Source organism: Protopterus annectens, chromosome 9.part0, assembly GCF_019279795.1.
Source record: "Protopterus annectens isolate FY-2018-M chromosome 9.part0, PAN1.0, whole genome shotgun sequence".
Classification (NCBI taxonomy): Eukaryota; Metazoa; Chordata; order Ceratodontiformes; family Protopteridae; genus Protopterus; species Protopterus annectens.
The window spans coordinates 462,916,516-462,933,505 of NC_056743.1; the positions used below are offsets into that span (position 1 = coordinate 462,916,516).

The 16,990-nt window shown below is 38.9% G+C and overlaps 1 protein-coding gene across 2 annotated transcripts in view; it reads left to right on the forward strand.

Annotated features, from left to right (window-relative positions):
* Positions 1-16,742, forward strand: part of LOC122811272 (ES1 protein, mitochondrial-like) — a 151,197-nt gene extending 134,455 nt beyond the window's left edge. For both annotated transcript variants that reach the window (XM_044083004.1, XM_044083003.1), the window contains exons 6-7: positions 6,863-7,028; positions 15,711-16,742. In XM_044083004.1, coding sequence (XP_043938939.1) covers positions 6,863-7,028; positions 15,711-15,845 — 301 coding nt within the window. In that variant the 3' untranslated portion in view covers positions 15,846-16,742. The remainder of the gene's footprint in view (positions 1-6,862; positions 7,029-15,710) is intronic.
* The last annotated feature ends 248 nt before the right edge of the window (positions 16,743-16,990 follow it).

The following is a 16,990-nucleotide window of genomic DNA, read 5'->3' on the forward strand; positions in this document are numbered from 1 at the left end:
TCACTCTAAGAAGTTTTGTATAGGAGACCACTGCAATTTCAGTTATGTTTAGGAATAAGATTTTGAAATTCACTTTATCAGGCATGTGTGATATGAGAAAATGGTAGTAACTTTTTTTAAGGTTGAGTAGTTGTCAGTTCCCAAATGAGGAAAATCTTTTTTGCATGATATGGATGAGCTGATGCAGATTATTAGACACGCATATAAGCATGGAATCATCAGTACATTATATAAGAGAGACTGGACCTATGTTGGTATAGAGGTCATTGATAAAGCAATTAAAAAGGAAAGGACCAAGAATAAAGCCTTGGGGTACCCAGCTGAGACGTGCAGGTAGAGAGAGAGAAAGCATTCTGTTATTTTACAGACTAAAGCCTGTCAGCTAAATAGCTACTGAACATCAGTAATGAAGAAGGGGATAGTCCAAGCTGAGACAGTTTATGCACGAGTTTATGGTGAAAAACTGTACTGAAGCCTTTTGACAGTTCATAGAATAAAGAGGGAACAAGTTTGCTTGAATCCTTGTATTTGTCTATGGTGTCTGAATAATAGGAGCACAGTAGTTGTAGTGTGTATTGGGAGGAAGCCATGTTGGGTGGATGTTAAGAGCCATACTTGTAGGAGATAGCAGAGGAGTCGTTTATGAAAACATCTTTCAAGGGGATCCCTGGTGGTCTAGGGGTAAGGATTTGACACTTCAACTACCCAAACATAGACTGGGAGCATTACTCTAGCTCCAACACCCTAGCCCAAAGGTTCCTAGAATTTATAAACTCAAATGCTATGGAACAACTTGTTACCACTCCCACAAGAGGGGAAAACATACTAGACCTGATCATCACCAACATGGAGACTCTATGCTCCAGACCAGAAATGTATCCCTCACTGGTAAGATCAGACCATAAACTAATCTCAGTGGATATTCACATCCTGACTCCACCCCCTGCCCTGAAAACCACAGTGAAAAACTTCTCTAAAGCAAATTTCACACTCCTCAAAACCGAGGTGGAATCCTTCAAAGCCCCCGGGCCTGTGGAAAATATGTCCCAGACCGCAGAATCCTTTATAAACGCATTCTATGAACACCTTCAGGAATGCATGGATCATGCAATCCCAAATAAAACCAAGACCCAATGCTCCAAAGGCAGACGTCCTGTCTGGTGGACCCCAGCCATAAACAAACTATACAATAGAAGGAGGAAGCTACTACATGATAGAGCAAAATCCCAAAAGGGAAGGCATCTCTGATCAGCATTAGCAAAAAACTACGGGCACTCATAAAATCGTCTAAGGCCAGCTTCGAGAGAAAAATTGCACAGGACACTAAGGATAATCACAAGGCTTTCTTTAGTTATGTTAGGAACCTGGGTGGGAATTCCCAGATATGCTCAGAATTAGTCCAAAATGACAAAAAATACACCGAACCCACAGACATTGCCAACATCCTAGCTGACAGGTTCAGCTCAAACCACCCCCAAAAGGGCAAATATTTATCCCAGCAGAGTGCTGCCCCCATGACATCTCAGATGCTCAGGTAAGAGCTGCCCTCTCCAAAGCAAAAAACACAGCATCAATGGGACCAGACGGTGTCCCGGGCTGCGTCCTACATGAACTCCAAGAAGAGCTAAACCCAAACATAAAACAACTGTTCAATCTCAGCCTTACTGCAAGATATGTACCCAAAGATTGGCGTACAGCAACAGTGGTCCCTCTCCACAAAGGTGGTGCCTCAACGGATCCTGGAAACTATCGCCCCATAAGCCTGACTAGCTTGGTCTGCAAAGCTATGGAAAGGATCATCATGGACCTCATAAATAAAGATATTGGGGACCTACAGACACTGGATCCTACCCAGTTCATCTTTGTTAAGGGCAGATCCTGCCTCTTAAACCTGGTTGATTTCTTTGAAACAGTCACCAAGGCCATTGACGAGGGGAAGGTGGTCCACACAGCCTACCTGGACCTCGCAAAAGCCTTCGATACAATACCCCACTCGGGCATTAGAGATAAGCTCACCAGCTTAAATATAAACCCCTATGTCACTAGATGGGTTGCAAACTGGCTCAAGGACAGAACCCACATGGTTAGAATTGCTGGAGCCATGTCAAACTCCAAACCAGTTACAAGTGGCATCCCACAAGGCTCAGTCCTGGGACCTCTCTTGTTCGGTATATATTTCTCGGAGGTACAGGCCAACATGGAAGGACTGTGGCTGACTAAGTTCGCAGATGACTGCAAACCGGGCGCTATAATCGACTCTCCAGCCGACACAAGCATCCTCCAAAATAGCCTCATAGAAACAGACAACTGGTGCCAGAGCCATGGCCTCAAGCTAAACGCCAAAAAGTGTATAGTCATCCCCTTTGGCAAAAACAAAGTGCCCACAAATTACCACATAGGTGGTAATCCATTAAGTACAGAAGAAGTAATTAGGGACCTGGGGACCCAAGTTGATAGCAATCTCTCATTTGACAACCACGTGGCCAAAGTGGTTAGAAAAAATTTTATATAGCCCACCTAATCATGAAGGGATTCACATCTAGATCAGGGGAGGTCATCGTGCCTCTTTACTCATCCCTCATCAGGCCCATAATTGAGTACAATGCCCCTTTCAGGATGTACCTTACCAGACACCTGCAGCAACTGGAAAGACCCCAAAAGTACCTCACCAAGAGGATCATAGGGCTCAAACAGATGCCATATGCTGCCCGGTTAAAGAAACTCCAGCTCTACTCAGTGGCATACCGCCTGCTCAGAGGCGATCTGTGCCTGAAAAGCCATGTCCAACCCAGAATTAATGGACATGCTGCACCTCAGAAAATCCAAATCCCATCGAGCTACGCGCTCGAGAGACTTGAACCTCAGCACTGAAATAAATAGGACATGCTGGAGGGACAGATTCATAACCCAGAGGCTCCCTTCACTCTGGAATAAAATCCCAGTCCAGGTTAGGCAGAGTCCCTCATTGACTCTCTTCAAGAGGAATCTTGATGAGTGGATGGGAGATCGTAGGTTTACCCCGGGTATCACTTCTGTGTCACTGTTAGACAGAGGCACAGTATACTAACCTCGAAAAAGGGCATAGCAAAATTAATTTAAAATGGGTGGCGAAAGCCAGACACACTCTGGCTAGGCTTATAAATGCCCTAGGGCAGATAGCCTAGTATGAACTTATGAACCTAAGAATTTTTGAGACAAGTGATAATATTGCAATAGGCTGAAAGTTCGAGACATCAACAGAGATACCACCTTTATGAAGAGCGGTAATATATTATTTTTTTCATAGTGAGGGTACACAGGATTCAGCTAATGATCTACTGATAACGACAGAGACTGGGTAAGCTATCTTTAGGTATTCAGGTGGGAGTTTGTCACCTACAGTGGAACAAATGGAGCTTAAATCTAATTTTCTTTATCAATGAAGTAGAGACAGGTCCGAAGTGGAAGTTGATAGCAATAGATATACAGAGTGAATTAGGTTCATATCAGGATATTGACAGAGTAGGGGATAAAAGAAGTGGTAGTGTGTATGGTGTATTCAGAATGTTGGTTTTGGTCTAACCTGTTTATTACTAAAATACTAGGACTGGGTGTTACTGTGGGGGTGGTAGAAGCAGTGGATGGGGGTGAAGACTTTTTAGATAGGGAGGCAATGCTTTCTATGAAGTAGGTATTGAATAAGGTAGCAGTTTCAAGTGGAGAGCTATTATGAGAAGGGTTGGGTTCCTTATTTAAGCCTGGATGTAAAAGTTTTTATATTGATGTCCATTACTTTTTGGGGTAATTTTTGTTTTGAAGTTGTAGATGGCTATAATATTGTTTTTTATTTAGGTTAATTTATTTTTTACTCAGACTGTGTAATTCTATAAATGTTCTAGGTCATAGGGAGATTCAACTTTAAGCCATTCTTTACAGCTTTGTATTAATTAGACATTGTCGTTTTTGTTTGGGTAGTTAGCCATGGTGTGTGGTTAATTTTCATTCTTTTTTTTTTTTTTGCAGACGGGGGTGTGGCTGTTTAGACTATTTAAGAATTATAAATTAAAAGTATTAACTGTCTTGTCGAGTGGGAGAGTTTTAGGGCTTTCCAATTAAAGGCTTTCAATGTGTTGATGAAGGAGCATTTATTGAATTTAGAAAGGTTATGAGGGGTTTTAAGTTGGTGAGTGTTAGGTTGGTCAGTGGTATTTCTATGGGTATAGGCTGGGAAGTGGTTACTAAGTGAGTTCAGATAGATTCCAGATGTAAATTTACTAGGGTCAGGCAATAATATGCAGTCTAGAATTGCATCTTTACTGTTACTAAATCCAGAGTGTGTGTTTTGATAAGTTGTATGTAATCATAAAGCTTTATATTAACTGACTGAAAAATCTCAAAGCTGAGATATGAATGTATGCATCATACTCACATTAAACATATTATGTAAACTGAGCAGATAATAACAGTGATTTGACAGGATGGCGCTGAAGAAAGTGAGTAAAGATGAATCTAAAAAAGAATTTGAAATAACGGACATTATACTTGTGCAGCAATGATTCAGATTCAATAATAGTTAGGAAGGGAAGCCTTAACAGCTATTTTCTGTCTTGAAATGCACCTTTCGGATTCTCGGCCTGCCCCACCACTGAGGTTTTCTACCCCAAGAGTTGTCAGCAAAGAAGGTGGTCTCATAGGCACAAGTACACAGTAATGCAGCAGTCCAGGGGAACAGCGAATATTAATAAGCCATATCAACTTCTGAAATGCCAGCATCTCCTAATTTAAGCAACCAATTAATTAAAAAAATCTCTTGGCTGGATTAAATTTCACTAAAGGAGGACAAAGTGACCACTGTAAAAAATAGAGTGGTCACCAATTCATTGCTATGAGAGTACCTGCAGTGCTGGTAAACACAGCAAAGATAGGAGAGTAGGATATGTGTTAAGTGTGTGCTTGTGCATGTCTGTACGGGTGTTAATGATGTTGTGTGCGTGTGTGTGTGTGTGTGTGTGTGTTTGTTTTGGAGTGTGCATGTGGGTGAATGGGTGAGTGCTTCCAGGACTATGACTGACTATGTGAATTATTGATGGGTTGGTGTCTGGAAATGTTTGTGCATGTGTGTGTGCATGCATGCACATGGCTGACTGAATGTGTATGCTCTGGGGGTGTATGTGTATGTGTGTGTGTGTGTGTGTGTGTGTGTGTGTGTGTGTGTGTGTGTGTGTATGCACATGGGTGTCTGAATGTTTGTGGGGGGAGGTGTGTGTGTGTGCCTGTGTGTGTGGGCGGGTGCATGTTTGCTCTTGGGTGTCTGAATGTATGTTTGTGCCCGTATATATGTGTGTGTGTGTGTGTGTGTGTGTGTGTGTGTGTGTGTGTGTGTGTGTGTGCATTTGTGGGTGTATGTTTGCACATGGGTGCGTGACTCTGTGTGGGTGTCTGAATATGTGTGCATGTGTGCATTGTGGGTGTATGTTTGTACATGGGTGTGTGACTATGTGTAGGTGCATGTTTGAGCATGGGTGTCTGAATGTGTGTGTGTGTGTGTGTGTGTGTGTGTGTGTGTGTGTGTGTGTCTTTGTGCAGGTGCGTGTGTGTGTGTGTGTGTGTGTGTGTGTGTGTGTGTGTGTGTGTCTGTGTGTGTACAGGGAGGTGCCTTTGCCGAAGAGATGCCTGGGCTGCTAGGGGAGAACATTTCCTGCTATCAGGTCTTACAGCACTAGCTGGCTAGTGTGTGGTTTACAGTCATGCTGATCAGTCAGCAATGAAGGCTTTCTCATTGTGACCACAGCCGTCTCGGACTCACATCTTTTCATTGTCACTGTAACTGATCAATCTGCAGAAAATGATTGCCATGATTGATAAGGCTTTTTCTGAATTTCAGGAAATGTCTGAGTGCTTCAGCTAAACAACTGTCTTATATGTTAGTGTAACTACAGAGATGCTTCTTTTTTTATTTTTGTCTTCGGTAGCTTCATTCATAATTTTGACTTAAGTTTTTGTTGTTTCCCACAGTTACTAAAGAATATTTATTTTTGTCTGAATTAGTAAATGTTCAGCTGCACAGCAGAGTATGCTACCAAAGTTGTCAGTTTAGTTTTGAAGCTCTGTTTCATCACTCAGTTTAATCAGTTTGCTCAGTAACTATGTTTGTAGCAGCATTAATTCAGTTTAGCTATTTCATTTGCAGGAATTCTGACAAAGTATGGGATTGTATAATGTGAGCTGATGTTGAAATGGTTCACTCTGGTAGGCAATTTTTAAGATTGTGATGCTGAATTGATGCAAGTGCTGTCAGTTAGACTTCTAAATGATTTTCATGCTATCAGCCTTTTCTCCTGTAACCAGACTGCAGCATTGACACTGGAGGATTGAGACACTTCAGTCATTACAGCTGATTCCCACACTATGTATGCTACTAGGCAATTCTAGATTAAGGCTGTGGCTTACTAGATCTCTATGTAGGACAGTGGCAAATATGGTTACAGCAATATTTTACATGTACATTTATTTAAGCTGGCAAAAAAAAAACATTCTAGGGCTGGGTTTGGGCAAAGAACTACAGACAATGGAGTCACTTTCTTTAGTATTATTCTAGCAGATTAACAGGTCACTACCTGGTATCTTAAGTGAAGCCATGGTACATAGACTCAGATCTCGAGAAACCATGGTTCAGTGCAACATGCAGTTTGATTTGTGAGCATAACTAAAATATGCTTTTATTATGACTGCAGCTGAAGCTGCATCTTTTTTGTTGTTTTGCTTGAGGTAATTATTTTACTCAAGATGGACAATGTTCCATGAGATGCTGGTTGATTGTATTTAAAGTTCTTGTGAAATGTGGGTATAAGTAACATACAGCTTTTAAATTTCTTTTTTGCAGTCTTTCATGCACATCACCTATCTTAGCTTGCCGTGTACTTCCTGGGATCGAGGTTACCATGGGTCATGAACGTGATGAGAGCAGCCGCTGGGGACGTTGGCCATACTACAGTATGACACAAGCAGTGAAGAACATGGGAGCCAAACACATGATCAGAGAGCCTTTTATATCCTTTTTAAAGGTGATGGTCACAGAATCTATAGCTACTGTTTTTTTAGCAGGTGTGTAGTACCAGAGTCTGGTGGTTGAATCTGCAAAGCTAGAGAAAGGTTTGAATTCCATAAGGTCATGCATGCATGCTCTTATGATCCTAATTATTCCGCTTAATTTGGTGACACATAAAAAAAAAATCCGGCAGTCAGGCATGACCAAACTCATGGGATCTGTTTTAGTAATCCCTGCAAACATTTTTTTTATGTTTTGCATTGTGGTGGATTTGCACTTTACAGTGACCACTGAGGCCTGTCTCAGTATGAACACCACCTCAGGTCTTCCACAAAAAGGAGCCATTGGCCTAGTGGGAGTCTAACCTGGTCGACAAAGTGTGAAGAAATAAGCACTGCTCAGCAGTAAATTATATGGCTTTACCTATGAATGACTGACTCATAAATTGTCTTAAACTCATTCATTGATCACTGATGAATGACAACAGCATCTGCATAACCACTCCCATAAATTCACAATGACAACAGCATCTGCATAACCACTCCCATAAATTCACAATGACAACAGCATCTGCATAACCACTCCCATAAATTCATAATGACAACAGCATCTGCATAACCACTCCCATAAATTCACTGAAGAAGAGTAAATAGCATCATAGAAACGTAATGTTGGGGATATGAGATAAGAAACTTAAAGCACAATGGAACAAGGATCAACTAGATGTTGGGAAGGCAAATGTATAACCTTTGTGCTGCAATCTTTTAAAGTACAGTTGTCTCATGCAGCATATTTAATATCTATTTCATTTCAAAATGCTTTACAATTACTATGCTGGGATACTAAGCAGCATACAGAACTACAGAATATTCCTTTAACACATGATTTTTTTTTTTGCACAAAAACATGTAAAATAGTAAAATATTGAAATAAAAGAATGTTTTTAAAGGTGAAAATTCTCACATGAAGTAGATTTATTTTGGAAGCAGATCTTCTTTGCTGTTTCTGCTGCGGTAATCATTTTACTTATGATGGTCAATGTTCCATGAGATGGTGGTTTATTTGTATTTAAGGTTCTTATGAAATTAGATATAATTAGACATAAATCCATTCTGTAGAATAGTTGTAGAATATAATTTTGATAAATGACTGATATGTACATTTGTACATTTTTATAATATATCCCAATATACTTTATAGGTAACAAGTTACATATACAGGAATACACAAAACTGTAAAATGGAATTTGATTTATGGCTTACATGCTATTTCTTTTTATAATGTTCCTCATAGTACAGTTGTTCGAGCTGCATCGCTCAATGTAGAATCTACTCAATTGTTGTTGTTTACTCCATATAGTAGTGATTTGATTGTGCTCAAATACTATTTATTATATTCTTCCACATCACTATCTTTAGGAGAAAGAGCAAGACAATTTTTCACCATCTGTTGCTGATTAGTCTTTCCTGAAGTTGCAACAACTTTGTAATGAGAATAATAAAGTAAAGGGAGGTAGGGGGTACAAGGGGGGGTACACCCATGCAAACATAAGTTTTATATTTTGCACTGTGGTGAATCTGCTGAATTATTTTTACAGGTACAAGTATATGTATCACAAAGATCTGTGTAGTCAGGCAGTGGCATGAGTAGTTTTTGCCATATTATGTTTTGCGGCACGTAGTCTCAACGAATCGTAGTGCACCCTTGATTTATATTAAATATGATCAGTACATTCCAAGCTAATTTGCTTAAAGTTATGTAGACACTGGTAGTGCACAGTTCCAAATAAGGAGAAGTTAGATGTATATGTATAAACTGGGCGGCCACTGTGGTGCAGCGGTTAGCATTGCCGCCTCACAGCAAGAGGTTCTCCGGTTCGATTCCCGGCTGGGATGCCTTCTGTGCAGAGTCTGCATGTCATCCCTGTGGTCGTGTGGGTTTCCACCGGGTGCTCCGGTTTCCTCCCACATCCCAAAGACATGCTGTAGGTGGATTGGACACTCTAAATTGGCCCTAGGCATGAGTGCGTGCATGTGTATGCCTTCTGTGGAAGGTTGGGCGCCAGGCTGGCAACTCGACACCGTAAAACTCCACTGTCAATCATGAGCGGACAGGTGATCCGCTGTGGTGACCCCTAACCGGGAAAAGCCGAAAGAAGAAGAAGATGTATATGTATAAACTGCGTTAGAGACATAAGCAAGCTCTTGCGCATATAGGGGGTCAGTGAATTAATTGTGGTTTGAAATGTTTAAATATCATATTCCAAACTGCATTACAAGCAGTAAGTTAGCAAATGATATTGCAAGACCTGTATGCTCAGATATTGAAGTGTTTATATATTGTGGATGGTTTTATCAATATGCTTCACAGCCAGTCAGTTAATTCTTAACTGTTACATGGACTATAGAATAATTTTTTTTTAATTATCCAACTTTATTAACAACTATTATCAAGCCAATGCTACATAATGCAACATTAAGGTGATTAAAATACCAATAACAATGCATTCAGTTCCAACAAATACATTTCGGTGCACTTTATAAAAATGAGAAACAAGTGACTTGGGTCCAGTCCTTGGTAGTAGAGGGCTGAGAATTGTACAACAACTTTTAATTAAGTCAGTTAGCTAAATTTTGCCATACAGCTTTCAAATTAGTTTCCTGTGACTGAACCGGTCTTGATACTTCAGGGCTTCTAATTTCTTTCAAAAATGTTATCAAGTCAGCCATTGTAGGGGATATTGCTGCTTCCACTTTTTAGTAATACATTTTTTGCCAACAATACCTTTAAATTAAGGGCAGCTGTATCAACTTAAGTGAGATGCATGTGTTCAGTTAAGTCCAAGAAAAATAATTGTGGTGTGAGTAATATCAACCCGGCCCACATGTCTTGTATCTTACTCCGCAGATCTCTTCTAAACTTAACTAGCTTAGGGCAATCCAAGAAGATATGCATCCACCCCCCCCCCCCACCCCCAGACTGTTACCTCTACAACACAGGGGGGCACCATCAAGGTATAGTCTAGCCAGCCTTGCAAGGGTATAGAAGACATTTTTTTTCTTTAATTTTACTCACAAGCTTCAAAGGGGTGTATGAGTGTCACTAAGTTTTTACTGGACTAGTGACATGAGTAAAAGTAAGTTGGAAACACTACTGTAATTATTAGTTTTTTTATTATTTTTTTCATCTCACAATCAAATATCAGATACATATACAGGTAGCTATGTTTTGGGGGAGGGTAAAGACCCCTGGCTTAATTAAGTTATTACAGTGTAGTCCAGTCAGTTTGGGTGTGTTGGAAAGTTATTCAAGTGCAGCCTTGGCCAGTAAGAGTGTACTGAAAGGATTCAGGGGAAACCAAAGTTAAGGAAAAACACTGGATTTTTTCCCTTAATCATGATTTTTGTGCAGGCCATCACTAGGTCAAAAAAGTTGTTTTAAAAAAATGTAAACTGAAACTCAGTGCATCTAGAACCCCTGTGGCTTCAGTCCCCCATCTTAATGAAGTTACTTCCACCAACAGTTATTACAATGTAGTTTTTGGTTAGTTATGGTATGCTGAAAGGATTCAGGGAAATCCAAAGTTGAAGAGCAAGACTGAACTGCTTCCTTTAATTATGAGTTTTGTTCAGGCCATCACTGGGTATAAAGCTTGTTAAAAAAACTGTAACATGCACCTCGGAAAAGCATCTAGAAATCCTCACAGTTTCTTGTAACACTCAGCCCTTAACATAATGCAGCTGTTTCCTACACAGTTATCAGAGAGCAGGCTTGCCTACTTAAAATGTGTTGAATTGATGAATAAATGTACTAAAAACTGAAGAGCAACACAAATTCTGAAAAAAGGAAGAAAAACATAATCTGGATGCTGTAGATAGTCCAGGATGAGGATGCATCAGGTGGTGTGTGTGTGTCAGGGGGGGGGAGGTGGTCAAGTGCAGTGGATGGTGGGAGATGAGTAGCTTTTTCACTTAGGGTGCCAGCTGACCTAAGGCCAGCCTTAGGTATGTGATATGTTGGGGTGTCACTGAATGCTTTTGTTCTATTTGATTTGATTCCTTGTGGTGGGGAGTCACAGAGTTTGTAATTAATGAATTGGGGGTAGTTGCAAAATTACAAAATTCACTTAGTAAACACATTTTCGGGAGTATTTGCATACCGTTTTGTTAGCACACAGAATAATTAATGATAAAAACTATATGGAAGTGAGAGTGTAGTAAGCAGAGGGAATGAAATGGTTTACGGAAGGTCAGATAAGAAAAGGATAGCTAGCAAAAGTAGGACTAGACAGGAGCTGGGAAAGGCAAAAGAAGACCAGCATTTTAAGTCTCCATCATAGCCCTTGCATTGGGAGGATACAAAATATGTTTTTTGAGAGCTATTCCGACTGTTTTAAGGTTTAGTTAATTTCTGTTATTAAGAACTAGGAAGTTAAAGATGGCTAAAACAGTTATGCAGTAAATTTTGACTGTGATAATACAGTAAACGGAAGTCAGATTAAGATTATTATTCCTGTGTTAATACAATATAGAGAGTATGTGGATGCAATGAATAGATGGGCAAGCGGAGGAGAGAAGTTTAGAAAAAGTAGGTTGTATGAAATGGTAGGATCAAAATAAAGATCTTTGATGAATGGAGATGGAAATGGTGACGTTAAACGAAGTTCAATAATTGATTCTAGTATTTCAACTACTTCTCAAACAACACATTTTATTTATATTTATGTAACTCATTGGTTTTATGGATTGTTTTACAGGGAAAGGACACAATTAAGGTAAGAGATCAATATTTTTGCTATGATTTCTTTAGTTTCAGTGGTGAGAAAATTAGTTAATTAATGAATAAGCCTAAGTTGTTTAAGGGTTTTAAAAATAGAATTGCCAGTGTAAGAACAGAAAGCTAGGGAAGGGTTGAGTAAAGCACCTAGGTATTACTTGTAGAAACCATGCAAAATGTGATTTCCTGAAGGCTCAGAAGTATTGAGTGTAGAGGTGGTGGAAAGATGCTTAAAGTATCCGAAGATCACTGATTTTGTTTTGGGAATGTACGGTTTGATGTAGGAGTACCAAAGGCAAACTCCACTGAAGTTGCCTTGAAATAATGTTTGTTATTCTGCGGTAGGATGATGAGGGTCTTAGCGGTAGATGATCATTAGCATAAAATACAATTTTAATCTGATAGAAGGGTATTAATGAAAGTGACCAAATGTATGGGTTGAAGACCTCAGCTTTATGGAAACCTATCTTGGAGAGTGCAGTAGTGGACAAGAAAATAGAGAAAAGCACCTAGAAGGGCCTATTATGGAGGTAGTTTTAAACAACATACATGTGTTAGATGAAACTCTGATGTTGTTATGATGCAATAGTAGTAACATGCGGTCTACTGCTTCGGCTATTTTTCTCAAAACAGGAAGTAATGCCCTAGGATGACCAGTGATGTGGTTGTTAGTGTTATTGTGCTTAGTTCTCCAGTTTGGTTCTTTATGAAGTTGCATGTGGCTCCTGTGTCTACATGTTTTCTTTTCTTTTTTTTTTTGGAGTACAGAAAGTCCAAAATTAAGTACTGGGGAAGGTTTAAAGATGACACACTGGAGAAAGGTAGAAAGGAACAGAAGAGCGAGTGAGAAAGAATTCACAGGAAAGTATAAATAGGAAAATGGTTAGGTGGGTGGATAGGGTTATATGGTATTAGGAAAAAGGATTCTTAGGAGGACGAGAATGGTTATGAGTATGGTGAATGTCAGAGTTGATTGATAGGTACAGGTGTAGGTAACATTATGTCACTGGAAATGACTAGGGCATGCAGTGGAAGAACTCAGCAGGAAGAGCAGTCAAGATAGGAGAGAAAACAAGGTGTTTTTGAGGAGGTTACAGAGTCATGGAATATATGGCTACAGGTTACAGTTCTGACCCCTGACTACACTCAAAGCCTGAAAAAGGAGTGAAACAATTCTGTTAAATGATATTAGTTCAAGACATAATACAGATTGTAAAGGTTGAAGGAGTACTGTAGAAATAAGTGAGTGTAGGAGAGATGAAGCCTAAAGGAGAGAGAGAGGTTAATGAGCTGAGACAACTTTGAAAGAAAGGCAGGTGAAGTGGCCCTTGATCTATTTGTGCCAACAGGGCAATACGTCTTAGAAAGTCACCCAAACGCTTTATTTAGATTAATCTCTGTTAAGGCTTTAAAGAAGACAAGAAAGTTATAAGGAGAGAAGTGTAGTGAAGCTGGAAGAAGAGACAAACGGCTGTAGTATATAGGCATAAAGTATAGTTTTATAGATAATGATCGATGAGATGAGGAAAGATAAGACAAGATAGAAAGTGATGAAAAGTAAGTGGCTCTTACTACCTTTATTGCCTCCAAAAATGATATAGAAAACTGCACTGTCCTCTCACCATAGCTTAGTTTCTGTTAGGAAATCAAACAAAATAGAGAGAGTAATAAGAAAATGTACATAGTAATGTTAGAAAATACTGAAGATGCTATTTTTTTTTCAAAAATTGAAATAAAAAAATCCATACTGAATTTTTTTACTTTTTAAAGGACTAATAAGCAAGTGAAATATTAGAGTATAAGAAAAAACAAGTGTGTAATGAAGGGATAGGAAGTAAGCTTAAGGGAGTGGTAGAAAAACAGATTAGTAAGAAAGTGAAATGTGAGATAATGTTTAGATTATGAGTAGCAGAAGTTGGAAAGTAAGGTAGGTATACATGGCTGTGTTTGTGTAAAACTAAATTAGTAAAATGTTTAAGTATGTTATGTTTAGAGTATGGCTATATAGTGAACAATTGTGCACAGGAGTTGTTAGGGTAGAATTTTGTTCTACAATATCTGTTTTGATAAGTGCTTAATTTTAAGAGAAGTTTAAAATAAGGCATAATGTGTCTTTACGATGGTAGTTAACATAGGCTAATTACTGATATGGCTATATCTGTAGTCATAGGGTAGCTGTGGAGAGGGTGAGAGATATTTAGGGCTCTACAATGCACTGCATATTTTAGTTTTTTACTTCTAGTTATGAATAAACCATTATTCCATCTGCTTGATGTGTAGAGGGGAAACTATGTTAGAGAATGCAAATATTCAGAACACTAACTTTTCAAAGTGAAACTTTGTTTTGGGGCTAATTTTGTTAAAAAATGTGACCACAGACTTACTATTTAACATGAAATACTTTATTTACATTACATTAAGTTGTTAGAACATTAAATAAGCTATTGATTTAATGCCCTATCCAGACAATGTTTGTTGCCAAGGTATTAATGTGTGGTTTTATTTTTGTTTGGGTGGAGGGGTAACTGCTTTCTTGCATTGACTGTTCCACCTAAAAAGTGTAGCTGAGGTAGTAGTTGCAGGAAAAGAATGATAAAAGATAATGTGCTGTTCCTGAGAAGTTTAAGAAAGCATGTAGACATTTAGGTATATACAACCAACAAGGTAGGTTACATCAACTGTCTGAAAGTACTATTCATTTATAAGCTCAAATATTCAGCTGTTGTTCACAAATATTTAACAAAACAATATAAGTTTAACTGTTCTATAACTTCTTATACAACAAGGCAGCTATCAAGTTAGATAACATTATGAAACAAGGTAAGTATGTGACAGCACTATACCAAACTAAAACCCAGCAGAATAGACAGATGTTAATTTAAGTTCTTATTTTCTATAAAACAAGTCATAGTCTTGCAAATAATTTTAAAGTTCTGTCTGCATATCCTGCAAATGCACCACTATTTAATCCTAAGGTCAGAAATATATAACACAGCGCTTCTGCAGAGGGATGTTTACTCAAAACTGTATAAAAAAAATCAGCAGGATGCATTAGGAGCTGTTGGCTTGTGCCTTTCAAACTCACTGTTTATGTTTTCCAAGTATTATTATTTTATTCACTACAGTTTAGGAAAAAATGGTAAGTCCAAGAAAATTATTTCTAAAGGCCCTCAACTATGTTCTATCCTGACAGATGTTCATTTACTGTTCTTCTCCATCCACTCGACTCAGGTAGTCACTTAATATCCCTTCTGACAACAGCTTCATATTACGGTCAGTAACTGGACAGCTCTCTTCACATTTTCATGACAGCTAGCAAATGCAGTTTATAGAAAGAATGAATGCAATTTACTGCAGAAATGTACAGTCATTGAACTATTACATTAACCTTTCATCCCACAGATTGTAGGATTTTGTTGTCAGCCAACATGAAGGGTGACTCTAATCAACCATAGTGGGCTGAGAGACAAGGACAGAGGACCCTATGTACTTCACACAACAGGACACCAGCATTACTTTTAAGCTTTCATTAGTCAAAACAGTTGACAGTATGTATACTGAATGGTGAAAATCTGTCACATATGATCAAATATGAGATTACAAGCTTGTATCAAAGATGAAATAGGGAAATTAGTGCATTACGGTCTACAGAGTTTATTGATCATACATCACATCATAATTGTGATCTTTTATTCTTTTAGAAAATGATCTGGATGATTCATAAAATTGCTTTATGTAAGTGGCTGGCAGTGAGTGTATTTCTAATGGATAACTGATATGTCTCATAATATGTTCCTCTGAGATGTTGTTACTAATATAACTGAAGCAATTGTATCTCCTCAAACTAAATATGCCGTACATGATAAGATTGTTTTCTAGCATTTTCTCCTTGACCTGTCATTATCACGAAGCTCATGTGGATGAGAAGAATCGAGTCGTCAGCACACCAGCGTTCATGTGGGAGACTGACTACCATTACCACTACATCTTTGATGGGATTGGCAACATGGTGAAGCATGTCTTACGTATGTCTGGGAAGTAGATGAACTCTGCTGCTCCCCACTGCCGCTAACCACCAGGCAGGTCTCCTGCAATCAGAAAAAAGGGGTCTTGTATGGAGGAGGAAAGTGAAAAAAGAAGTAGCTGGAAATTAGCAAAGGCAAAAATGATGAACATTTAAATGTTGCTGTAGATTTAAGAAGGTTGAACTGTCCTATTTCATTTTATCTGCTAGTGTCTCAGACTGTCCAGCAGCGTCTGTATAGGACAGCTTCAAACCTGCAGGATGGTCTAGATCTCCAGCAGCAAAATGGGTCCTTTCTAAGCCTGCTTGTCAGCTTTGGGGCTAGAAGTTGAAGTCACATGCAGATGTGGTTTCTTGTTTGTTTCCCAGCAGTGAGGTGACATTGGGCCACCCATGGATCAGTGGGTATCATACAGGGTCATTTGTTTGTGTAGCATTCTAATTAGCTAAAAGTTGCATGTGAAAACACATGTATGTCCTTAATTTTCTGAACTGTGTGGGAGTTCTGTTGCTTGTTTGTACTCACACAGTCTTTGACAATGCCTACGTTTGAATCCACACGTGACACAGTTAATCACTACCATCCCTGTTATTTCAATGTTTATCTCTGCCACTTCAGTGTGATTTCTGCAGTGTTCAGTACTGCCTGATGTTCATGTTCCCTAAATGTCAGTCTTTTGCAAGGACCTTTAGCACCAGGCTGCATCTACTTTAAATCCTGCCTTCCACAAATGTAATAAAAGGAAAACCAGTTTCATTCACTGTAATCAAAAATGGGACTTATTTTGACTCTGACTCTCTCACAACCCTGAAATTAGTATTGAATATGTCAAACACTGGCATGTTTAACAGCCCTGACAATTTGTAGAATTGCTCACTACTTTAATAATGCATGATTAAAAAACTATTACTGCATCTTGTTTAATGTACTTATTTATTTATTTATTTATTTTATTTTACATTTGTTGACCGGGATAGTCCGACTGGATGCATGTCCATTTTCAGCGGAGGCCCGGGGAGAAAAGCTCCACGGGTAAGCAGATACAGCATTACATAATACCAGCATTACATATTACAAACAGACTATTTACAGAGATTACATAAGTAAGCAAGTTAAACAAGTTCCACAGGTTACAGTTAGTCCTGAGCACAAGTCAGGATTA